The sequence below is a fragment of the Parasteatoda tepidariorum genome, chromosome 8, assembly GCF_982258835.1.
Source record: "Parasteatoda tepidariorum strain Cologne lab strain chromosome 8, Ptep-v5.0, whole genome shotgun sequence".
In the NCBI taxonomy this organism is placed as follows: domain Eukaryota; kingdom Metazoa; phylum Arthropoda; class Arachnida; order Araneae; family Theridiidae; genus Parasteatoda; species Parasteatoda tepidariorum.
In genome coordinates, this window is record NC_141762.1 from 101582222 (window position 1) to 101609658 (window position 27437).

Below are 27437 nucleotides of genomic sequence, written 5' to 3' on the forward strand. Positions count from 1 at the left end.
TTCGAGTCAAATTTTAGTGATCTCGGATCAATCAATCACCGCACGAAAATAGAACCTACTTTTGACCTGATACTTGCTTTTGAGGTAACGATATGGTACTTTGTACACCCTGCTTCTGACGTCATATTACGTCCTGGTATAGTCATCCCATTTTGTCTTATTTTGGATGTATCATTTGGTTCTTTACGACTGTCAGCGTGATAGCAAATCAGAGACCGATCAAGACAAATTCAGTCCCAAGGCCCACCAAATTTTCAGGGCCCCTTACAAGATATTTTAAAATTAAATTACTGAAAAGTAGTCCTAACAATAAAGAGAATCTATTAAACTGCATGATTCAAGAGAAACATTCTAAGAAATTTTGAAAGCAGTCAATTGAAGATTATTTTTCTAAGATAAAGTTTACGTATCTCTAAATTAAAGCAAAGTATAAAACAACAAAACAATGTTATATCAAAGTAAAAAATAGTTTGGTGGTCACAAACAATTGAAATCAGTGATTTTTGCTAAAAGTCACTGATTTTTATTTAATAGTGTTTGTTGTAGCAGTTTATTATTTAATACTTAAAAAAACACAAAGCTAGCCTACCTTTCATTAGACATTTTACTACTTTTTGAGGCCCCTCAGAAATTGTGGGCCCTAGGCCCATGCCTATTGAGCCTAGGTGATAATCAGGCCTTGTAGCACTTCTATTTAACGCACTTCCATTTCGCGAATTTCTCCATTTTGTGAATTTTTTTGAGGAACCAAGAACATTTTGGAAATTTCTTCGTAAAATAACTTCCAAACAGCGAAATTCTATTTAACGAATTTTTCTTTGAGATTCACTTTCCCTACTTCCCACTTCCTTATTTAACTTCCACTTATTTAAAATTACTTTTGCAGTTATAATTTTATCAGAAAATAAATACAGTCGAAATTTTATACATAAATTTAGCTTATATATATATATATATATATATATATATATATATATATATATATATATATATATATATATATATATATATATATATATATATATATTATTGATGGTTTAAATGTTATGTTTATTTACTATTTTTTGTGTTTTAAATGGTTAATGAGGAACAGAATTCTTCCTTTTTCGAGAAACAGCCAAAAATAACAGTAATAATAATAATAAAAACTTGGCTACCAGTTTCGAACATCGTCGCCTCTCCCCCGTTTCTCCTTCCCATCCCCCAAACAGAGCAAGCACCCACTGCTGGTACAAAAGCGCCCGAAACAGTTTACCCAGCGTTCGTAAACCCGATTAAGCACCGATGATTCAAGGGTCCATGAAATATGCATGAGTTTTAAAGGTGTAAGCAGGGAGAGAATAACTTTGTACCCTATGAGGAGGGGGAGGTGGGGGGTGAGTGTAATTAGATTGGGGGGGTGCACCGAGGTTCCTGTGAGAAGCAGGGGTCACCGCCAGATATATTGAGCGTGTATTATTCTATTGCTTTCTACTTAATATTGCTCACCGGAAAAAAGTGGGTTTCTTTGTGGATACGCAATTTTCAATTTGTTTTTAAGTTCAACTGAGTACACAACTTTCGTTACACTTCAGCGTTCGTAAAATCTATTGCAATGTATTTATTCATTATGCGGTCACCTATTTTTATAATTTCATAAGTGTACGGGAGGGAAAGGTACGCACCATTAATATTTACAAAAGCAATACTTCCCCCAATATTTTTCTAAAAATTCAGCTTTTTTAAAAATGATATTACAGTCAAACCCCGCTATAATGAACCTTCAAAGGACTGAAATCTCAGTGCACTATAACCGGGAGTTCACTATATCCATACTTCAAACAATTTTAACGAATTTTTCCGTACTGCTCCTTTTTACGACACGTTATTTAAATAAATAACTAAGAAAAAGAAATACAAAAAAATAAAATATAATATTTTTAAAAACCACGTTTTTGTAGTGGAGAATAATAAGTAAAAAAAAATTGAAAAACGAAAAACGTGGGGCGCATAAGATACATAACAGTAATGTTATATTAGTGTGTGTATGTGCGCTCTTGAGAATATGTGCATGTATATCTGTAATTGTAATTGTATCTGAATGTGGATGTGGAATATGTTTGTGTATATGCATATGTGTGTGGATGTATATGTGTGTGGATGTATATGTGGCTGTGCATGTGTATGAGTAAGAAAATGTGTATATGTATTGTTATGTATTTTATGCGCCCCACGTTTTTCGTTTCTCAATTTTTTTTAAATTATTATTCTCCACTACAAAAACTTGGTTTTTAAAAATATTATTTTTTATTTTGAATTTTTTTATTTTAAATTATAATTTTTTTAATTTTTATTTTATATTTTTTAAAAATTATTACTTTTGAATTATTATTCTTCACTACAAAAAGCGTGGTTCTTAAAAATATATATTTTTATTTAGATTATTTTTCTTAGTCAAGAGTAGTCAAGACTACTACAAGACCACTACTAAAATAATAGAACTTTCATTTTAAATTAGGGATACAAAAATCTTTATAGAAAAACAATACCTTTACTACTTTCATTAGTTTTATGCTGATGACAACCAAAACAATCTGGAATTGAATGAGGAAAAACTGGATCCTACCACGTGATTTTTCAGCCAATAAAAATACTCCGACAATAAAAATCTTTTCACCTGACATGTAATACTAATTTGAAATAATGGAATCGACAACAAAAGACAATCTCGAAAATAATTTTTTTTTTTAAATTTTAATTTTATTTTACTTTGTATGTCTTTTTTCTCTTCATTTTCATGCATTGTCATCCAATTCTGAACTATGTGCCAAATTTGAAGTTTGTAGCTAGTCGGGAAGTTAGTTTAAAATCGATTACAAAATTCCACCCGGACAGACATACACGAAGGCATGTTTATATAAACGTGGTAATAAAATGATTAAAAAACAATATGCAGTAACAAAAAATGTGTTAACTTTTATTTTTTACTGCTCTTTGTCTTGCGTACAAAAAATTTAGGGATGGATTTAGGAAACTGAGATAGAAGAAGCAAACAAAAAAAAAATGCTTTGGGCTACGTTCCACTCAATAGATGGTTCTAAAAATCGGAATATGTATTTTATACAGAAACTTCAAAATTACCAAAAAATGAACAAAACGAATCAGTCGAAGATAGAGGAAAGCTCATGATATCCAATTTCCTCTCCTCTTTTGGTTCACTATATAGACAAAAATTAATATTATATGTGTACTCGGGAGCGAACATTTCGTTCACTATAAACCATGTTCACTATAACGGGGTTTGACAGTATTTTAAACTGCAATGAAGTCCTTTTTTTATTTATTGAAAAATTTATAATTCTAATATTTTATATGTAATTTAACGAAATTATTTTATGATTATTCCTTTTATGTAAGTTTCATCACAAAATCCAATTAACAATTTTGATTTTCGAAAAAGTTTGCTGCAATTTAAATATAATGATTTCAATGAGACAAATATTAAATATTGTGATTTCTTGATTGTCATTAGTTTAATAAATAAATAACGATTTTTTTTTATCCACATAATATCATACTTTATTGAATCAAAAATAAAATGACAAGGTATGAAATTTATCTTAAATTTTCTGAAACTTTAAATAAAAAAAAATAATAATAAATTAAAAAGGAGAAGTTAACATGACAATACTTTTAAAAATTAAACATTCAAGAATTAGGAAGAAAAATAAATATTTGAAATGCATAAAAGAATGTTGAAAGGTTATCTTAGAAATCGAGAAAATTTAGAATTAGAAACTTAGAAATCGAGAAGTATTTTTTAAATAATTATTCTTTTAAATTGGAATGTATACATCAATCTTCTACTCTTATTAAAAATGATTATAAATAAGAAATGTTACTATGACTTTTTAAAAAAAAAAAAAAAAGTGGGGTCCAAACTTTAGTTCGCTCGCTTGACCAAACTATTAAAATCTTATTTCCCAGATTACGGCTACATCCTATATTTTCTGGGCCAGAAATTCAAATCTGTTGAAAAAAAGTTGCGTTTATTCAGAAAAAATACATGTTTGTGTCTGACTTCGCAATTTAAAATGTCGTCTACACAAATTAATTAGCATATTTGAGGTCCTCCCCGCGAATCATTTAGATTGAATCCTAGAACATGAAGATCCAATCATTAGATCAAAAGTTATTCAGTGTGGTACGTTTATTTATGCCATTTTGGAGAAAATTGGATTCTCGTCGGATAAAGTCCAAACCCGCTAAATGGAGCCGCGATGGCTCAGGAGATAGAGCGTTCGCCTTCCAATGAGGGGAACCGGGTTCGATCACGGCGATGGCTGGTAGATACGAATTCCGCATCCGAACCACAATGCTGACGTGAAATATCCTCAGTGGTAAACGGATCATGCGTTAGAGTCCCCTTGCCGTCAGGCTAATCGTGGGAGATTCTCGCGGGTTAGTTCCATCAGAAAGTCCTCCACGAAGGCAAATTTCTCCCAATACTTGATCCAGGAGTTCCCTTGTCTTCTGGATAGGGTTCAAAATTACAAGGCTACTGAGTTGAACATTAGTAATCGTAAAATCGTCACCAAGCCTACCTTTGTGAATCCTCTTTTTTCTTGCTGAGTAGTCACGCGAGCTAACTTTGAGTTTGCAGTATTTCCCGGATGCCCCCTAACGGGTGCGAAACGGGGTTAAACTTTGATTAGTAGTCGTAAACTCAACAACTGGGTCTTTTGTTCAACGACGGTAATAAAATTAAAAAAAAAAAAAGGAAAAACCCGAAATGGAGCATACCAACATTATAATTTTAATTAACATCACCGGTACTGTTTTCTTTTATTTCTTTTTCTTTTTTGTGGGGGTGGGGAGTGTTTTTCGTGTTGACAGGGTATCTACCATTCACAGGGAATCGCAAACAAAAATCTATCGCAGTGATTTTGTTTATTGCCATTTCTTTTAAAAAAAAACTAAGTGTTACTCTATAGATGTCTTATACGATCAGTGCTTACATACGCATGTGAGACTTGGACAATGACCCGTGGGGATGAAAATATGATAGCTAGATTTGAGAGAAAAATACTGTGAAGCATTTTTGATGGAATAAGTTAAAACGGTACCTGGTTTAGAAGATCAAACACGGAACTTTACGAAGCATATAAAGAACATGATGTCATTAAATTTATCAAAATTCAAAGGATTAAATGGGCAGGCCACACTGTGAGAATGGAGGATAGCAGGACAACCAAAAAAGGCTTCAGTGCCAGGCCAACAGGTACAAGAAAAAGAGGACGACGAAATCTAAGATTTTTGCCTTGAAAAGGACCTGCAAGTTTTAAAGATAATAAACTGGAGAACCTTGGCTATGGGAAGAATGTCTTGGCATAGGCTTGTTGAGAAGGCCAGGGCCTATCCTGGGCTGTCGTGCCAATGAGAAGAAGAATTCCTATTTCACAATTTCAGATTAGTGTCAGAAATTGCATCTTAAAAACTAATAAATGTGAAAAATCCTCGAAAATTGTCGAACTTGGAATAAAGGTCACGAAACATTCTCCTGTCTGGTAGACATCTTTATTGTAAATAAGAAAGAATTTATATTGAAATCTTCTCAATCAACGGTTATTAAACTACAAACAAAGGAAGAATTAGTTTCTTTTTTAAATTTAATTTATATAAGATTTATGAAAAGTTGCTTTACAATTGACTAAAAAAAAAAAACAAATTAAGTAAATTTCTGTGATTATACTATCATGAAACACAAAATTAAAAGCTTCTAATAAATATAAAGATAGAGAATGCTCAATTAATAGGGGAATTTTTTTAATTTTATTTGTCCAATTTTTACTAATGCCCCCACAGTTAAACTTCTGTGTTACAAATCAATAATTTTAGAAATTCGAAATTTAAAATTGATTTTCTCTCTTTTTTTTTCAAAATATATATATATTTGAAAAGAAACGCTTAAAATTAATAACTTTTAAATCTTTTATAAAAAATAAAAATCAATTTTACAATTAAATATTTAAAAATATTTTTGTTTGATATAGTAATATTTTATTAATATTCATTAATAATTTTTTTTTGATATACTAACATTTTGAAATAGTAATTGAAGAAATATTTCATATTTTAATCAGAAATCAATGGTATTTTTAATATAATATCATTCAACATAATACTTAACGGTACACGGCACCTTTAAAGTGAAAAATATTTGGTTTTTTTATTCAAGTTCATGCTGTACTGACGATGGTCTACATATATAATATGTATTTTGATGGTCCAACAATACTAAACATAACATGATGGTTGGACCATTTATAATAGTAAAACAATATCATATTTAAATGGTTGCTGTTTGTCCTACATTAATAAACACATTTGGTGGGTAGATCATCAAAATAGCATCTTCCATCATATTTTGATGGCTGTTGTTGGTTCAACAATAAAAAAACATAAATTGTTGGTTGACCATCATAATGGTAAAACAACATCTGCCATCAAAATAGGATGGTTCATATTGGTCCATCAAGAATCAAACATAGCTTGGTGGCTTACCATCGTGACACAAAAGCAACATTTTCCATTTTGTAATATTGGAAATTTGTTGGGATATATATATATATATAGGTTATTCTCATAAAAACAGTCATTTTCATGTCCCCAGTATATTTTATGTTTGTTTTACAACTTACGAAAAAAGAAATTTCAGGGAAAGTGTTCTTCAGAATGCAGGCTAACAAAAGAATAAAAATAAAATTATCAATTTTTATTTTTTATTTATTTTAGGTAATTAAAATGTACCAATATGTCATTCCCTCACTTATCCCCACTGTAGATTTAAGAAAAGAAAAAATTGTTTCTGAAATAAAAATAAAAAAATTTACAAATTCGTGTTTTTTATTTCAGAATATTGAAATATAGAATACAGAAAATCAATTTTAAATTTAATTTCTGATAAAAATATTAACACAGCACTATTTTAAACTTTGTCCCCAGTGTTTCGCGTCATTCCCTCACAACAATGTTCTTATCACCTGCAATCTTCTTAGAATAAAAATATTTTAATAAAAACTTTAGCAGTTAACAACTGGCATCATAGAACAAAATTGCAGTATGTTTCCATCTTCAACTTAAAGAAGCTTTGCTGTGGAATAAATTTGAATGAATCAAACCAGGCAAAATTTTTTACATTTGTCATTCCCTCATGTCGTTTTTCAGAGTAAAATAAAATACAACTTCATCGAGAAAGTGGATAATTATATGTTGCCTTCTTGTATGAATATAATTGTATGTGATTGGTTTTAGAAATTAATTAGGCCTAACTGTTATTTTTAAATTTTATTAAATTTGTCATCCCTAATTTGTCATAGTGTCATTCCCTCACTTTTTAAACAGTGAAATTAATTTATTTATTTAAATATTAAGTATAATTTATAGGATATATACTTTCCTTATAATGCCATTACACATTTCTATTAATATAAAAAGTTTCAGAGCTTTTTATTCACTTTACTTTTTTGGGATTTTATGAACTGAAAAATTACAGTTTTCGTGAGAATGACTCATATAGTGAACGATATTATTGCAGGTATATAAACGAACTTCTTAAAAAATAATCATATGAAACGACGCACGACGGATATTCCTTTTACTCCGAATTGGATCATAGGACTTCTATCATAGCCTTCCATCTCACTCTATTTGTGACCAGATAATTCGCCGCTCTCCATGAAAACATTAGGAAAGACACAGGAAATGATTCAAACCTTTTCAATATTTAATCTCAATATTGTCCATTCCGAAAATTGAATATTTCCCTCAGAGTAACATCTCTTTTTACCCCCGCCCCATACAAGAATTTATTATTAACATAGGTTGTCAGAGGAGTTAACCCATTTAATGAATCAACTGAAATCACGTTTTTGTCGCCTTTTATTTAAAGATTCTCCTCCCCCACTGCCCATGTGACCTGCATTATCAAACCTACTTAAGACTAGACAACCCATCAAGAACACTTCATTCACAATTGCGCATGCTTTATGAAACACGATCAATGTTGCAGTTACCAAAATAAAAGAGCCTTTTATTGTTAACTAATAAATTAAAATCATACATGTAGCACAAAAAAAAAAATATTGCAAAACAAAAAACAAATAAGATTTTAATGTTTAATTTAACAAAAAAATCTCACCTTGTGAAAAAGAACACAAGAAAGTTCAACTAAAAAGAAGAAAAAGAATGTACTACTGACTCTTTTAAAAAACAAAGAGAAAACGTGAACTACCAACACAACACGTTCTTTTTTAATATTGTGCTTTTGCCAACCTGGTTAAATATGACTTCAACAGCAATTTAAATTATGTTCTTTGAAAATAATCGTCTGCTACTATGTCTTTGAAAATAATCGTCTGCTACTATGTCAATCTTCAACAATCAATAAGGTTTGTGATTTCACAATAATAAATTATTACTATGAATTGTTATGCAGAAAAGGGGGGAAAACACACTTCATTGCATTTTACTGTAAAAAAAGTAAGCTATAATCTTATCTTATTCCAAAACCGTTCGTCCCGCAGTGGACTGATCGTAAAAACACGGTTTCCAGTCGAACACCGAAGTCAAGCATCACTGGCAGTAACAGTAAGGGGTGGGTGACCACTTTGATCATCCTGCGTAGAGACCGAGGGTGCACGGTTAAACTGTTCTACCGTCAAGCACCCAACTTCTCGCGCACGTAGTCGGGCTATTAAAGCAGGAGAGCCATCCTCTCTGCAGAGGATCAAAATTGCGATGGCATGTCTTCGGATCCTCAGGGATGTTCCCCGGACCGTCACCAATAGCCCATTATGCAGCTCTAGTGCGACGTAAATAAAGTACTTACCTACCAAAAACATTAACCAGTCGATTCATATTGAATTTGTGACTATACCAATGTTCAACTGCATGGTTTTCTGAAACACCAATACAGTTTGTCAGTAAAACTAAACGTAATTTGTGTTAAAAGGAGAGGAAAATTACGTGAAACTCCCATGATAAACCCGACGGCAAGGGGATTCTAACCCATGATTTATTTACCGCTGAGGACAGACTGTGGTCAATGCGCGACATACCGTCATTGCGTAACATTAAGAGGATAACCACGAAATTTCACGCGGCAAGTGGAATCTAGCACATAATCCACCTACGACTGAAGATATCTTACCTAGTGAGGTTGATGCAGGCTTGAAGGAAGAGCCAGGCATCACTAGGAAACGAGCGCTCTACACTCTGAGCCATCCCGAATACAACCGGGAATAAACATAGATTATAATAAAATATTTGTAACCAATACTTTGGTTGGTAGGGGTCCTGGTTGGTAGGCCCATGTCCAAGAGGTTGTGGGTTTGATCCCCGCCTGTAGTAAATGGTGACTGATGCCCTTTAAATCTGCCGAGTCACAAAGACCTCCATATTCCCATAACAAATATACTGATCCAGGAGTTTCCTCGTCTTCCGGATCTCCTCGTCTTCTGCTACGAATTTGAACATTAGTAGTCGTACACCCAAAATTGGGTTGGCTGTTCATCGACGATTTTGAAATAAAATAAAAACTCTTTTAGCAGCTAGTCTGAGGTCAAAATGAACGGTGCAAATATTACAGTAGAAGTCGTCTGAGAGACAGCAGAAAGCATTGTCCTTTCAGATAGCAGAGCCATCTTCTTACAAACTGAAAAACTGATTTTGAATTGAATTGAATAATTATCTCGTTACCTAAGCAGAATGCAGAGGATTATATTTCTCTCATGAGTTTTTCAAACAATTTAAAGGAATCTTTAGATTACTGCCTATGTTTTTTTCTCAAGAAATAAACTGTTAGAAATTTTTCGGAAAAAATGGCTAAATAACAATCTATTTAACTGTTTTATTACCAGTGAGTAAAATCTTCTATTATCTATTTTTACCTAAAACGGCTAAATAACAAGAATTTTATTGCGCCAACTAACTCCTTGCAACTGCGCACATATTATAGCCGAGAGAGCTAATCTGTCACTCTCATGACCAACAGAATGGGGGTTCGAATCCCAGCCCTGACACCTCCATTCCCATTAACACACATGAAGAATTTCCAGTGCCCTACCCTCTCCAATGTCCATTATCTAACTAGAAGCCAAGCTCCTATGTCCAGTTATATTTCTTTATTTACGGTTTCTAAAACATGGTAGCTGTAAATGGTTTTAAAAAAAAACCGTATAGTTTTATATTCATGATTTTATAACCATTCTAGTTGTAAACAGTTTCAAAACCGTAAAAGAGAAAAATATTCTTTACCGTAAACTTTACGGTTAATCGGATGGACAGACTGTTGTCGGTTATTTTAACATAATTTTTGAACGAAAATTCTAGCAGTGTATAATTATTGTCTCATTTTTAGTCCAATTGGAAAGCGTAGCACTAAAAAGAGAAGGATTATTTTCACTAGGAATAACAGGATTATCTATGTTGAGGAAATAATTGAATAGGAGAGGCCATTAATTCATTTATTTGATATCCCGTGGGCATTAATATGCAGCTCCTTGACTTATTAGGTTGTCCCATCGGTATATCTCCCTTCCTCAAACAAACTATTTGCCCGAAAGAGGGCGTTCTCTATTTATTTTATGCGATAAAAATAGTTCTCATAACACATTAACCCAAGAAAAAGTGAAAATGAAAGTAAAAGTAAATGTAAAAATAATGAACAGATTTCGAATAAAGTAAAAGTCCTTTAAAACGACAATTAACAATAGCAGGTGAAATTCCGCTGTAACCAAACATACATATTTGGGGTAAAAAATAGCTTTAAAGAGATTTTTTTAAAAAATGAAATAAATAATATTTACCGCTTTTTTTTTTAAATTTTGAATAACTATTTTCATTTTTTGAAAATAAGTCACTTCACTGTTAGACTTTCCATTCTAAAATTATGGTAAAATAGCCGCCAGCAGTCTGTCCATCCGATTAACCGTAGAGTTTACGGTAAAGAATATTTTTCAGTTTTGCTGTTTTGAAACCGTTTACTACTAGTATGCTTATATAATCATGAATACAAAACTGTATGGTTTTTTTTTAAACCATTTACAGCAACCATGGTTTCAAAACCATAAAAAAGAAATTTAACTGAACATTGGAGCTAGGACACTGGTATGTTAAAGGGAATGGAGGTGACAAAGGTGGGATTCGAACCCCCGTTCTATCGGTCATGAGGTAGACAGATATAATATGTACTATAATATATCGACTATGCAATTGCAAGGAACTAAGTTGCTTCGTTAGGTGGGCTTATAGTTTGTGTAATAAAATTCCTGTGTAATTTAACCGTTTTACGTAAAATTAGTTAATAAACTATTTTTCTCACTGTTCATTACCATCTTATTTATGGATATTTGACTGTTTTGTTTAAATAGAGTAAAATAACAATTAAATAGATTGTTATTTAGCCATTTTTTCTGAGAAATTTCTAACAGTGTAGGTTAAACTGCTTTTGAATGCAGACTGCTCTTTATGAAAAGCCTTTCATAAAGATCTTTCTTTTTGCTCTTTATGAATGGCAGAAAAATATCTGAGACAGAAATGATCAAAGAAAACGAAATCAAGTGCCATACCTTTTGACGTGTTTTATAATTTATGGGAGCAAATGTTGATTTTAGTAATACGTTGTCAAGAAGAAGTGTTTTATATATGTTTTATATCAACATTTCCTGCGTTCGCCTTTAAATGAGATAAACCGGGTTCGAATCCCAGAAATGGCTGGGGAATACGATTTCCTCAGAGGTAGACGGATCATGGGTTTCAGTCCCCTTGCCGTCAAACTAACTATGGGAGGTTTTCAGGGTTTTCCTCTCCATGAAAACGCAAATACTGGTTTGTTGAATTAAAACGTCCTCCATGAGGCAAATTTCACCCAATACTTAATCCAGTAGTTCCCTTGTTGTCTGGGTTGGGTTCAAAACGGCAAGGCTACGGAGTTGAACATTAGTAGTCGTAATCCCGAAATTGGATCGGTTGTTCAACGACGGTTATAAAATAAAATATATAAGATTAATATATGTGGTCAACAAGAGACACATTCTTTAGAAGTGCACATCAGGATTTCAAAAAAAAAAAAAATAGCGGAAGAACTTTTGTTTCGTTAGGAAGACCATAACTTAGTCGGTGGTCGGGTACACATTGCTCTGTAAAAAATAATATATAAAAATTGTTGAGAAATTATGCTCTTTTTTTCTATACTGATACCAGATATAAATAATAAGTCTTCCACCATTTTTTATAATTCATTTAAACAGAGGAGAAATATATTTTTCTAAAAAATATTTTCATAATAGCAGAAGTCGTCGTAATTTTTAACTTGTTATAAACTTGCAATATCTATATCTTTGAAACTTATTCGAAATATCAGACTTTTTGTAATGTGTCGTAATCGTTATATTGATCTTATACAAGTACTATATTCATATTTTCGAAGCTATTACGTATGTTTCACAAAGTAATACATTAAGTAAAAAAGTAAATCATTATCAAATTTAAAAGTGAATCAATATCAAATTTAAAAGTGAATCAATGTCAATGATGCCAAAGCAAATCATTATCAATGATTGACGATTGACAATGTCGCAAAAATGAGTTCTAAAGTTTTTGCAGCTGTTTGTGACATTAGTGTTTCATAAACAATATTTTTAATATGATAGTGACAAGCAGTTTAATCGTAACCGCATGGCCACCAAGATCCCTGGACCTTGCGCCTTCAAATCTCAGTTTTCATTAAAGTATACCATGCCAAAAGCACCTAAAGAAGCACTTTCGTGCAAATAGTAACTATTGATCGAATGTGAAATTTCAAACTGTGTGGAGCAAACTTTATGGCAGATTAAATGTTTGTCGTCTAATAAAAGGGATTTCATCGAACGTTTCTGTGTGGACAAAAAACAATCATTGAATAAATTTTTTTCTTTTGTTTCAAAGCATCGCACTTATATCTCAACATACTAGCGGAGATATGTTGTTATGTTTGCATTAATATTAGAGTTTAGTCCCATAGGGATCAATAATTCTTTATCATTATGTAGATTGTATAATAAAAGAAGAAGTTCTTTCAGTTCTCGACTTTACTTATTACAGTAATAGTAAAAAATCATTACGATTGCGTTTAACTTAAATGGATATTTCTTTTTGTGTGTGTGCGTTAGCTATCATCAAAATGATTTCAGAATCAAAGAAGGACTTTCATTTTATTAATAAACGTTGTAGTATTTATTTTTGAATATCGATGGGAAAAGCCGCGGTGGCTCAGGAGATAGAGCGGAGGAGACTCGGGTTCGATACCAGCGATAGCTGGTTGCTTCAAATTTCGCTCACCGCTCGCACCGACCACAGTGCTGACGAAAAGTATCCTCAATGGTAGACGGATTCTGGGGTAGAGTCTCCTTGCCGTCAGACTAACCATGGGAGGTTTTCGTGGTTTTCCTCTCCATGTAATGCCAGAAAGCATGTAACCTTACTGCAACCTTTTGTCGGAATTTTCTTTTTATTGTCGCCAAAATGTTTGTACTAAAACCCTTTTTTTCAAATAAAGCAAAAATATTGCAGTTTCAAATCTTTCTTCCTAAAAGGATTAAAAATTATTTTTAAAGCTTTTTTAAAAAGTATTGTCTCTTAGGTTAAAAGGTTATAATTAGAGCCCGGATTTTGATGACCTAAAAATTCTCAATTAATGCCCTTAAAAAGTGCAAAAAATGCCCTTATGAACTGCAAAAAATGCCCTTAAAAGTGCAAAAAATGCCCTTAAAATGCAAAAATTGCGCTAAAAATGCCTTATGACATGACTTAAATAGAAGTAAAAATATTGAACTAAAACAATGTTTTACTCTTCAAAATTATTATGAGTCGTTTCAAAAAATATAAAGCAATGCAATACTTGTTCTACGTTCATTAAAGTTCGACAAATATGTTTTATATCCAAAAATAACAAAAAAAGAAAAATATATTGACTCCAAAACATTTTAATTTTGTATAGAAACTTAAATGAATATAACAACTTCCATCTCATAATATTACTAAATATCAGAATTACAGTGGATTATTAAATTTTTTTTTTTTAATATTTTGAAATGTAAAGGAGCGTCTCTTGTCTGAAAGCAAATTTTTATACCAGGAGAAGCTTCTTTCAACGTCTACTGATGTTATTGGTGCGTACTTGAAAAGGACGGTCACACTTACTGACAATTCTTCTTCAATTTGAAAAGATGTTGCTTCACCTGTTAATATCCTAGAAATTTTCTTCATTGTTTGGAAGCCAGTGTAATAATAAAAAATTATAAAAAATAATGAAAATTAGAAAAATTTATGAAAAAATTTAAAAAATGCTTTAAAATGCAAAATACGCCCCAAAATTTTAAAGAAAATGCCCTAAAAATCTCAAAAAATGCTCTAAAGGACAAAGAATGTCCAAAAATGCAAAAAAAATGCAAATGTCATCAAAATCCGGGCCTTAGTTATAATGATGTTTTAGCTGACGTTACACTAACGATGGGATTAAATTGCACAGTTCATTAAAATTTCATGACAAAGTGGATTTTAGCTTAGCATACAAGCCTTAGTGAAACCTTATATAATTACCTAGATTTAAGATTACTTTCACCTCCAGATTGTGTTAAGTTAACCTCTGTTTAATGCTTTTATATAGAAGGTTGTTTTTTTCCAAAGTTTTAGATTAGGGTAATGTGCGTAGAAATAGAGCAGATTGTCACAGATTTTAAATTCAGAAGGTTTACACGTAAACCGCATAAGCAAGTGTTTTTAGGGTTTACATTCAAAGTTTTTTGCTGAGTGAGATTAAACCTAATTTTACTATCTGAGATAACTTTAATACCATTTGAAGCCTGAAATATGATAATAGCACTAGAAAATAAAGCTTTAAAACACCAATTTAGAAATGACATAAAATACAAATCGTTAATTAGTATAACAAAGAAGAGGGAGGGAGGCGTGAACAACGAATCGTTTTAAAGTAATGGCTGAAATAAAAAAAATGGCCTGGGAGAAATGGAGATGACGGCCATTACCCGCAGCGATTTTTGTGATCCCGCGGGAGAAATAAAATAGGCATTTCACTCCCCAAACATTAGATGAGAGTTCCAACATTACGAAAATACCCTTCTATTGATTCTACTGCCATCTATTGATACGCTAAGTGATAACTTTAGAGGTTTTTTTTTGCCAAGTTGGCGAAGATGAGATTTGCATTCAAATAACATAAGCGTTTTTTGACTATTGTTTCACAGCTTCGATTTTAAAGCATTCATCGAAGGGTTTAACTAGAAATGACAAAACAATAAGCGTACAACGAAATAGATTTACTAAGTAACGAAACCAATTGGTTCCATTCGAAAAATTCGCTATAGAGAACAAAATTCCGCTCTAAAAAATTCGAAATAACTTTAATAGCTGAAAGATTTAAATAGTCTTTACGAAGTAACTAAGTCTTTTGCAAAAAAAAAAAAAAAAAAAAAAAAAAAAAAAAAACTAATTTGAATTCTTTTATGTATATGAATTTTAATTCTGATGTTGTTTTATTGATACTTATGTTTTATACATTGTATTATAAGCATCATATATTACATAAATTTGCTTCACAGATTATGTAATAAAGTCTTATTTCTGCATACTTATAATTTGCCCTATATATCAAATAAAGTTTTCCTTTCCTTAAGGATTACAACAGCTAAAAGAAATAATGATATAAACCAGTAGATAATTTATATTTGTTAATGAAAAAACTTCATTAAATTCTTAAATTATAAAGGTTAATCAAATGTTCAGCATATTCAGGCTTGGAGTTTTTGGGACTCAGTCGGCATTTTCTTCAGCAGGGGGAAAATCATTGAAATTCTTAAATATACCCTGGACGATCTTCTTGCACCCCAGAGTACACCTGACTGCGTGTTCCTTTGACTTTGTCCTCCCCTTGGACTAACATTCTCATTATACATAGGACATTCGAAATGAAATTTTGATCTTGGTGAACTTTAACACCCTATCAGTCTTACCTGTTGTCATCTTTGAATATTAACCTTTTTAGAGAAACTTTGGTTTACCTTAGAACATTTTTAATCCTAGCGGCACTTAGCCTTGAACTCTTAGTCCACTATGTTAATTATTCTATTAATCTTATTTTAGTCTTATATGTATTTAATGCAATTTTTCGTAGTTTTACCTGACCTTTTATATATTTTTACCTGTATTTTTGACACTTTTACTGATGGTTAATTTTACTCACTTAGATGTTTAAGGCGCTTTTAGCTTTTTTTGAGCATTTTGTTTTACTTTTATCATCTTTTCGATTTTGTGATTTTTTCTACGTGTATCAGTTTTGATTTTACTTTTCTGTAATTTTGTAGTGTTTAGTTCACGTGACAACGGGGGAAACCCTTATCCGAAAACTACTTCGGGGGTAGGTCGGTTACTATTAGTCGTACAAAATAAACATCGTAAAATTTATTGTCGTTAAAACTCGGGAAGAAGACCTAATGTCTGTAAGCATATATAATGAGACGACAGAAAAATGTATCAATGATTTGAGAAAGAACAATAAATTTTCGATTTATATTATTTCAGGTCTAGGCCAACGATCTCAGGTCTATTTTTTTCTTTCTTCTGAATACCCTAGTTGCAGCTTAATAAACTATTCCCAGCACTGTCTTATTTTTAGAAAGTATTAGATTTTCAGATGTTGAACAATCATCAACTTAAAACTTATTCTTGCAGTTGAACTTTATTTTACTCCTAAGTTTCTTGTTTCATTTTAATTCCTACTATTCTACTACATTTTAATTCACATTTTCTATCGTTAATAAAATACTTTTTATTCATTCACTCAAATTCAAATACATTTTTTAAAGCATTTTAGTGGATGACACTTGATCTTAATACAGTTTTTTTTTCAAATATCAATTCATTAGTTAAATTTAGTTAATTAATTTTAGTTTTATGTGGGAGAGAAAAATTTTAATTATTAAATAAAAAGTAAATAAAATAAAAATTTTCCTTATTGATCTAAGTAGGAATTGACTTTAAAAACTTTTTTTTATATTACTTCTTTATTGCTTTGATGGCATATAATGAACAGATGTGTCATATTGCTATTGCTATTGTACTATTGTTTGAAACATTAATAAAAACACAAACATAAGACAGTTCGAGAAAAAAAATTAAACTTTTTCCCCCCCCAAATTTAACTTTTATTCTAAATGTGAATTTTGTTTTTCGTATTTCATTTTTTCATTTTTTATTTCATGAAAGTTATGAAAATCAAGGGAATTTAATGTCTTACTTTAAAAACTTTTTTTATATTACTTCTTTATTGCTTTGATGGCATATAATGAACAGATGTGTCATATTGCTATTGCTATTGTACTATTGTTTGAAACATTAATAAAAACACAAACATAAGACAGTTCGTACCCATAAGACAGTTCGAGAAAAAAAATTAAACTTTTCCCCCCCCAAATTTAACTTTTATTCTAAATGTGAATTTTGTTTTTCGTATTTCATTTTTTCATTTTTTATTTCATGAAAGTTATGAAAATCAAGGGAATTTAATGTCTTACTTTAAAAACTTTTTTTATATTACTTCTTTATTGCTTTGATGGCATATAATGAACAGATGTGTCATATTGCTATTGCTATTGTACTATTGTTTGAAACATTAATAAAAACACAAACATAAGACAGTTCGTACCCATAAGACAGTTCGAGAAAAAAAATTAAACTTTTTCCCCCCCAAATTTAACTTTTATTCTAAATGTGAATTTTGTTTTTCGTATTTCATTTTTTCATTTTTTATTTCATGAAAGTTATGAAAATCAAGGGAATTTAATGTCTTACTTTAAAAACTTTTTTTATATTACTTCTTTATTGCTTTGATGGCATATAATGAACAGATGTGTCATATTGCTATTGCTATTGTACTATTGTTTGAAACATTAATAAAAACACAAACATAAGACAGTTCGTACCCATAAGACAGTTCGAGAAAAAAAATTAAACTTTTTCCCCCCCAAATTTAACTTTTATTCTAAATGTGAATTTTGTTTTTCGTATTTCATTTTTTCATTTTTTATTTCATGAAAGTTATGAAAATCAAGGGAATTTAATGTCTTACTTTAAAAACTTTTTTTATATTACTTCTTTATTGCTTTGATGGCATATAATGAACAGATGTGTCATATTGCTATTGCTATTGTACTATTGTTTGAAACATTAATAAAAACACAAACATAAGACAGTTCGTACCCATAAGACAGTTCGAGAAAAAAAATTAAACTTTTTCCCCCCCAAATTTAACTTTTATTCTAAATGTGAATTTTGTTTTTCGTATTTCATTTTTTCATTTTTTATTTCATGAAAGTTATGAAAATCAAGGGAATTTAATGTCTTACTTTAAAAACTTTTTTTATATTACTTCTTTATTGCTTTGATGGCATATAATGAATAGATGTGTCATATTGATATTGCTATTGCACTATTGCTTAAAACATTAAAAAAAACACAAACATATGACAGTTCGTACCCATAAGACAGTTCGAGAAAAATTTTTTTTTACTTTTTTTCCCCCCAAATTTAACTTTTATTCTAAATGTGAATTTTGTTTTTCGTATTTCATTTTTTCATTTTTTATTTCATGAAAGTTATGAAAATCAAGGGAATTTAATGTCTTACTTTAAAAACTTTTTTTATATTACTTCTTTATTGCTTTGATGGCATATAATGAACAGATGTGTCATATTGCTATTGCTATTGTACTATTGTTTGAAACATTAATAAAAACACAAACATAAGACAGTTCGTACCCATAAGACAGTTCGAGAAAAAAAATTAAACTTTTTCCCCCCCAAATTTAACTTTTATTCTAAATGTGAATTTTGTTTTTCGTATTTCATTTTTTCATTTTTTATTTCATGAAAGTTATGAAAATCAAGGGAATTTAATGTCTTACTTTAAAAACTTTTTTTATATTACTTCTTTATTGCTTTGATGGCATATAATGAATAGATGTGTCATATTGATATTGCTATTGCACTATTGTTTAAAACATTAAAAAAAACACAAACATATGACAGTTCGTACCCATAAGACAGTTCGAGAAAAATTTTTTTTTACTTTTTTTCCCCCCAAATTTAACTTTTATTCTAAATTTGAATTTTGTTTTTCGTATTTCATTTTTTCATTTTTTATTTCATGAAAGTTATGAAAATCAAGGAAATTTAATGTCTTACTTTAAAAACTTTTTTTATATTATTTCTTTATTGCTTTGATGGCATATAATGAATAGATGTGTCATATTGTTATTGCTATTGTACTATTGTTTGAAACATTAATAAAAACACAAACATAAGACAGTTCGTACCCATAAGACAGTTCGAGAAAAAAAAAATTAAACTTTTTTCCCCCCAAATTTAACTTTTATTCTAAATGTGAATTTTGTTTTTGGTATTTCATTTTTTTATTTTTTATTTCATGAAAGTTATGAAAATCAAGGGAATTTAATGTCTTATGTAAGCCTTTACTTATACCCCCCCCCCCTCCTTTTCCCCGTGTTAGCAAAAATAAGCAAATCACAAACTTCCCTCTCTCCTTTTAGGTGCTTTCATAGTTTTTGAAAGTCCTCACGTAAGTATTTTTGAATTATAGAGCAAAATTAATGGTTGCCACAGGCCACAAGGAGACTAAATACAGTGAAACCCCGCTATAGTGAACACGGTTTATAGTGAACTCCCGGGTACAGTGAACGAAATGTTCGCTCCCATGCCTTGCTCTACACGCACGTTATTTTTTGTGGACATAGTGAACCAAAAAAGGAGAGGAAGTTGGATACATTTTTCTGCCTTCGACTGATTTATTTTCTTTATTTTTTTGTAATAATTTTGAAATTTCTACTTCAAAATAAATACAAATACCGATTTTTAAAACCATCCATAGCATGGAATGTAGCAATAAGCATTTTTTTCTTGCTTGCTTCATTTTTGAATTGGTTCAACCTCGGCCAAAGAATACCAAAGAATTCGCCAAGGGTTCAACATTAAACAAAGCCAGTATTCTTCCAGTATCTGGACAAATGCTTCAAGTCAAATCAGATGAATTTTCTGAGCGATTAGGAGAGAACTACTTTTATGTGATCGAATGGCAGGTTTAAAACTTGGAATAACATAAATTGAGGAAAAATTATCTGAGTGTTACCATATCTGAAGTTGAGGATTGCTCATCAGCTAAAGATTACTAATTTTTTTTGACGCAAGATGAAGAGTAATAAAAAATAAAAGTTAACATATTTTTGTTACTATGTATTATTTTTCAGTCATTTTTGTATTTTATTTTATTTGTCATTTATTTAAATAATGTCTTGTAATAAAAGGGGGTGAAGTTAGGAACCATTAGTTGAAATTGTTTGCGGAACGGAAATAGTTCCAGTTATAGTGAACCGAAATTTCGGTCCCTTGAAGGTTCAATATACCGGGGTTTACTTACTTACTTACTTACTTATCCTCTACGTGCCTTGGGCACTTAAGGTCTCTAGCATATCCCTCCAACGCCTCCTGTCTTTAGCAATAGATCTTGCTTCCTCCCACCCAGATATTCTACATTCTTTTAATTCGCCCAAAAACATGTGCTGGATGGTAAGTCTGGGTCTTCCTCTTGTTCTTTTACCATCAGGGGCCCATGTAAGCGCAACAGATGAAATTTTTTCTTTGGGCATTCTAAGGATATGTCCGAGCCAGCTCCATCTTCGTTTTTTAATTTCATCTTCGATTGTTTTTATTTTAGCTTTCCTTAATAGATTTTGATTTGATACTTTGTAAGGCCAGAAAATTTTAAAAATAAATTTTAGACATTTGTTTTGAAAGTTTTCTAATTTTTGTATTTCGATCTTAGTCTGTTTCCAGGTTTCTGCGCCATATAATAGTACTGCTCTAGCAGTAGCTTTGTAAACAACTATTTTTGTCTTTTGTTCAATATTTGACTCTCTCCAAAATTTATGTAATCCCTTAAAACATGTTCTTGCTTTGATTATTCTCTGTCTAATATCTTCACTACTCCCACCTTTTTTATCTACAATAGAACCTAAATACCGGGGTTTAACTGCATAATAAATCGCAACTATAAAATTACTATCTGAAAGTTGTCACCTAATCGCCCCCATTTTCGTTGAAAATACACTACATACGTATTTTATTATCATTTCTTTTAAATATATATGAAATTATTATAAATATTTATAACATTTTAAAAATCCCTTTATAATTCACTTGATCTTAAAATTTTTCGTCATTCTAGCAAAGAACCTTTTATTACATTTTGAGAAAAGTTTCAAAAGAAATACATTACATTTCTAGCATCAATAATTTTTTAATCTATTAAAAATTTTTAATTTTTGAAAAAAAAAATGGTCCTTATGTTTTAAAAAAGTGGCTACTATTAATCATGCGAGCAGCAAAACTTCCTAATTTTGCCCTATATTTTGGAAGTACAGTCGAACCTCTATTTAACGAACTTTTATTTTGCGAATTTCTCTATTTTGCAATTTTTTTCGAGGAACCAAGAACTTTTTGAAATTTCTTCTTAAAATAACCTCCAAATTGCGAAATGAATTTCTTATTTAACGAACTTTTCCTTGAGATCCACTTTCCCCATTTCCCAAAATATTTCAAAACATATTAAACTTGTTGACGCATTTTATGGGGGAATTAACCTTAGATTGTTTTTCGTACCCAATTGGGTATAATATGAAAAAAGCACAACTACTTCCACTTACTAGGAATAACATTTACCTTTTAGTTTAATTAATAAACTGAGTTTTAAATATGCTTACTAAATTCATAAACTTCGGTAAAACTACAATATAAATTATTTCCAAAGGAACTAGACTAATACAATTCCAACCTGGCGAGTAGCGACTTATAACAAGACACTTCGTTTGATTGTTTTACTTGTTGCTAGAAATGCTGTTTACTAGTTAAATTTAGTAGGAATAACACGATCTGTGACGTAGGCTATAGTATACCCAATTAACTTTTAGAAAAAGCAGTAAAATCCCTTTCCCTCTTTGTTTGAATTTTGAACGAAAAACTCTGAACAAAATTAACGAATATTATCAGTAGTAATTAAACTTAAGAATGCATGTGGTAATCTATGTTTAAAATTACTTTTATAATAAATGCAGCTATAATTTTATACATAAATTTTTTTAGTTGAAAATGTATGTAGCATGTACTGGTTAATGTTTTGCTCCACATTCTTGCTTTCCATGTAGATTTCGTTTATGGCTAACAAGGGAAACTAGGGAAGTGTGACTCGCCAATTTTGAAATAAATTAGTGGGATGTATGCCTTATGAGGAATAATTTTAGGGGGCGGCATTCGTTTCGGCCCATAGAAGGTCCTGTAAGAGATAAAAAATAATTCAATATATAGAAAAATCGGTATTTTATTACTTCAATGCAGACTATTAGTTATTGTAATTGTCTCACACTCCAATTAATTTGTAATTAATTGGATAATTAATTAATTTGCTAATTAATAAACTAATTAACATTTGTTTCGGCCCATAGAAGGTCCTGTGAGAGATAAAAAATAATTAAATATGTAGAAAAATCGGTATTTTATTACTTCAATGCAGACTACTAGTTATTGTAATTGTATCATAATCCAATTAATTTGTAATTAATTGGATAATTAATTAATTCGCTAATTAATAAATCAATCAGAAAATTATTTAATAATTACCACAAAATTAATTGGAGTATGAGAGAGACAATTACAATAACTAATAGTCTGCTTGAGGTAATAAAATACAGATTTTTCTATATATTGAACTATTTTTTATCTCTCACAGGACCTTCTATGGGCCGAAACGAATGTTGCTCCCTAAAATTATTCCTCATAAGGCATACATCCCACTAGTTTATTTCAAAATTGGCGAGTCACACTTCCCTAGTTTCCCTTGTAAGATTTATGAAATAAATAGTAGATACTAATTTACAAGATAAAGGTACGTCAATTGCAATTTTAGTTATGTCTAGTGTTTATGAATTTAAAACCTGTTTTGGGTCGTTTAAGTATATTTCAAAACGTGATTTTCTATTTAACGAATTTTCCATATAACGAACTTATTTTGGAGATTTAGCGATTTTGTTAAATAGAGGTCTGACTGTATAAGATTTTTTTTTTCTTCAAATATTAAATTTAAACTCTATCATTGTAGGAATTATGTGATGGATGGAAGCTGGAAGTTAAAATAAGATGTACGTCTACAGTACAGACTGCCGTTCTTCCTCTCACGATGATCATGGGGCGACCGCTCTCGTTACACCGCCAGTCAGCAGGCAGGCCTCACAACATCATCCAGAAGCCCTAGATGCTCAGGAGGGAGCCCTGGGGACTCCTCCGAGTGGAGCGCAGAGAAGGAGAAGTGAATCCTTGGGTCACCTGACGAGAGAGGAGAGGCGACGAAGGCGGCGAGCCACACAGAAATATCGCCTCGCCCACGCAACGAGAGAACGTATAAGGGTCGAGGCATTCAATGTAGCTTTTGCGGAACTTAGAAAATTACTGCCCACCCTGCCCCCTGATAAAAAACTTTCAAAAATAGAAATTCTTAGATTAGCCATATGTTATATAGCTTATTTAAATGATGTGTTGGATGTGTAAACAACTCGTTTTACTCTCTGAATTTGAGAATTTCGTTTTCTCACGGGAAAATGAGAAATTGCTTCGACAAACGTACTATTTAATGACAGTTATAAATCAGAAGAATTTATTAATTTTACATCTCTCTGACTTTACCTATTGATGTCCAGATACAAAACAATTCTCTATGAAATACGTGGTAGTACAGTGTGCAAAATAAATAAGCGAAACACTAGGAATAACTTTCGAATTCCTTAAAAATTAAAGAATTCCGCTACAATATAAACCCCTTTATTTTATATTGTGTCCTAGAAATTATTCGTACGATGATACGTACAATTATTACATTAAATATGGAAACTAGAACAAGTCATTACTACATAAAATCAATAAAATAAACGTACATAATAAAAATGCAAAACTTTTTTAAGTAATAATGCACACGCGTACAAATAATATTGTAATTAAATATAATGTGCAAGTTTTTAAATTAATCGCCTTTTTTGTTTCCTTCGAAGAAATTTAACAATTTTGAAGTTTAAAGTTAAAAGTTTCAATTTGATCATTGTAAATTAAAATGCAGCATTTTGCACAATTAATGTTAATAGATAATAGGTAAAAAAAATTTCTGGGAGAATTCTTAAATCTAGTCTTAAGTATGTTCTTATAGCACTATTCTAATAAAAGATGTTCTTTCCCTCCGAGCTTGAGTTTTCCAGTTTTTTAAATCAAATTTTTGCCTTAAAACGAGAGAATTTCATCAGCTTCGACGAAATTCAATTGATTTTCAACCAGAACTCCTACCATAATATAAAAGTTAATTAATATTATGCAAAAAAAAAAAAAAAAAGAAATGCAAGTCAAACGTTTTAAAATCGGTGGGAAATGGTTGCAAACGCTTTCATTCGGCAGTAATTGTTCCTATTGGATATCTGGCCCACGTGACTAAGAACAGCCAATTTCCCAGCAAAAAGTGCTCTTTTATCATTGCAACATACGTAAAAATTAGAGCAATTTTTTACAGCGTGTGAAAATCCGATCATTAGATAAAAAGTTAGTCTGGGTGTTTTGTTCATTTTTTTTAGCACTGTACATAATTGCTTAGACTAACTGGATATTCCTTTCTGTTAACTGCCATTAAAGTTTTAACCCGTTCAGAGCCTTGATCACACAGACCTAAGATCACACAGACGTGGTGCTATTGGTACTCTCGTTCTAGTGCTTTCAATTCTAAAGTTTTCTTAATGCTTTTCAAACTTTGCTTGTTTCTTTGTAATAAAATAGTGCTAACAAAATGTACATTTCATTAAGTATTATTTCATTATATTTTCTTATTTCTTTATCCTTCGTCTCTTCATTATTTTTTTTCTCCCCTTTTACCCCAAAACAATTCTAAATATTTTTATTTGTTTATTTATTTACACTTTTTCTTTCATAAAAATAAAGTTTCATAGCAATTATATTTAAAAAGAGAAATATAGGAGTTATAGATGACTAATTTCGCAATAGATTAAATGCCTTAATCTAGAACAATTATTTATTAACTTCAAACGCTTGAGAAAGTACTATCGGATTACAATAAAACTTTTTTTCAGAAAGAAAATGCTTTTATAATTTTTTATTAAAAAAAATTAAGACCACGAAATAAAACTGAGTAATTTATTCGTCTAAGTTCCGGAACCGCATTCTCCCTGACTAAAAGTTACCGGAGCGTCTCACCGGTGCTTTCCGACTCCACTACACTTCTGTTTGCAAAATATTTGGCTTCAAAGTTTGTGAGAATGAAACTGACTAATATGTTCATCATAGTTCCAGAACCACATTCTGCCTGACTAAAAGCTACCGGAACGTCGCACCGGTGCGTTTCGATCCCACAACACTTCTGTTCGCAAAATATTTGGTTTCAAAATTTGTGAGAATGAAACTGACTAATGTGTTCATCTTAGTTCCAGAACCACATTCTGTCTGACTCAAAGTTACCGGAACGTCGCACCGGTGCTTTCCGACTCCACTACACTTCTGTTTGCAAAATATTTGGCTTCAAAGTTTGTGAGAATGAAACTGACTAATATGTTCATCAAAGTTCCAGAACCACATTCTGCCTGACTAAAAGCTACCGGAACGTCGCACCGGTGCGTTTCGATCCCACAACACTTCTGTTTGCAAAATATTTGGTTTCAAAATTTGTGAGAAGGAAACTGACTAATGTGTTCATCTTAGTTCCAGAACCACATTCTGTCTGACTCAAAGTTACCGGAACGTCGCACCGGTGCTTTCCGACTCCACTACACTTCTGTTTGCAAAATATTTGGCTTCAAAGTTTGTGAGAATAAAACTGACTAATATGTTGATCAAAGTTCCAGAACCACATTCTGCCTGACTAAAAGCTACCGGAACGTCGCACCGGTGCGTTTCGATCCCACAACACTTCTGTTTGCAAAATATTTGGTTTCAAAATTTGTGAGAATGAAACTGACTAATGTGTTCATCTTAGTTCCAGAACCACATTCTGTCTGACTAAAAGCTACCGGAACGTCGCACCGGTGCGTTCCGTCCCCACTACATCTCTGTTGGAAAAATATTCGAAGTGAGTGAGAATGAATCGGTTATAATAATTATCGGCTCTTCGGATCAACATCTTACATGTTTTTAATTTACGAATCGAAAAGTTCAAAAATGTCAAAGTTATGAAGAACATCAAAATTCAAGATTATTCTAAACAAGGACTTTAAAAATCGTTTTCAGAAACTTTTATAACCTACTAAAGTGCATTAAAAGAGGGTAAATGGTATCAACTATACTTAAAAAGTGGAACATAATTCACGTAATATTTTCAGGAGCTATCAGATCAGTTCTGGAAGTTAATAGTCCCCCCTTGTAGTTTTTTTGTTCAATATGTTATGTCACACGTGTTGAATCAGCTTTGACCTGCTGATTTACACCTTTTAACAATGAATGTTATTGTCATCCACGAAAAAAAGAAAACACAATTATTTATTGCTCGCTAATTGTAAACAAAAAAGCGATATTTGTAAGAAAGAAAGTCAAAAAGCTCATGTTAATGCTTATTATTGAATGATTCACATTTTGTAAATATGCTAAAAGAATGTAAACATTTTTGTTGTTATTTCTGTACATAGAATGATTTTTCCTTAAAGAGAGAGTGTGTGTGGAGAAAAAGAAATTAAAAAAGCAATAAATCAGTGTGATATCATAACTTGTGATGGCGTTTCATTATTCAAAGGAATTCATATTCGTTTTATTTATATTCAAATATCAAACAGGGCTGCCACTCCACAGGGAGAACAGGGAAAACCAAAAAAATACATGGAGTTTAAAAATCGCCTAAAATAACAGGGAAAACTTCAGGGAATTTTGATCTTTTTTTCTTTACAAACTAGGAAAATACAGGGAATTTTGATCTTATTTTCTTTACAAACTAGGAAAATACAGGGAATTTTGATCTTATTTTCTTTACAAACTAGGAAAATACAGGGAATTTTGATCTTTTTTTCTTTACAAACTAGGAAAATACAGGGAATTTTGATCTTATTTTCTTTACAAACTAGGAAAATACAGGGAATTTTGTTCTTTTTTACTTTACAAACTAGGAAAATACAGGGAATTTTGATCTTATTTTCTTTACAAACTGGGAAAATACAGGGAATTTTGATCCTTTTTTCTTTACAAACTAGGAAAATACAGGGAATTTTGATCTTATTTTCTTTACAAACTAGGAAAATACAGGGAATT

General features: G+C 31.1%; 2 protein-coding genes across 3 annotated transcripts in view; both read left to right on the forward strand.

Annotated features, from left to right (window-relative positions):
* The window catches only part of LOC107457140 (organic anion transporter 3), a 106372-nt gene extending 92771 nt beyond the window's left edge, over positions 1-13601 (forward strand). The window contains exon 11 of the transcript XR_015435986.1: positions 13490-13601. The gene's annotated coding sequence lies outside the window, so the exon portion shown is untranslated. The remainder of the gene's footprint in view (positions 1-13489) is intronic.
* Positions 1-26901, forward strand: part of LOC139425606 (helix-loop-helix protein 15-like) — a 49275-nt gene extending 22374 nt beyond the window's left edge. The window contains exon 2 of one of the 2 annotated variants that reach the window (XM_087169537.1): positions 23260-24538. In XM_087169537.1, the coding sequence (XP_087025663.1) occupies positions 23298-23705 (408 nt within the window). In that variant the 5' untranslated portion in view covers positions 23260-23297 and the 3' untranslated portion in view covers positions 23706-24538. Of the gene's footprint in view, positions 1-23259 lie in introns of both variants that reach the window. The other variant, XM_087169536.1, reaches the window with a different exon arrangement.
* Positions 26902-27437: the final 536 nt, after the last annotated feature.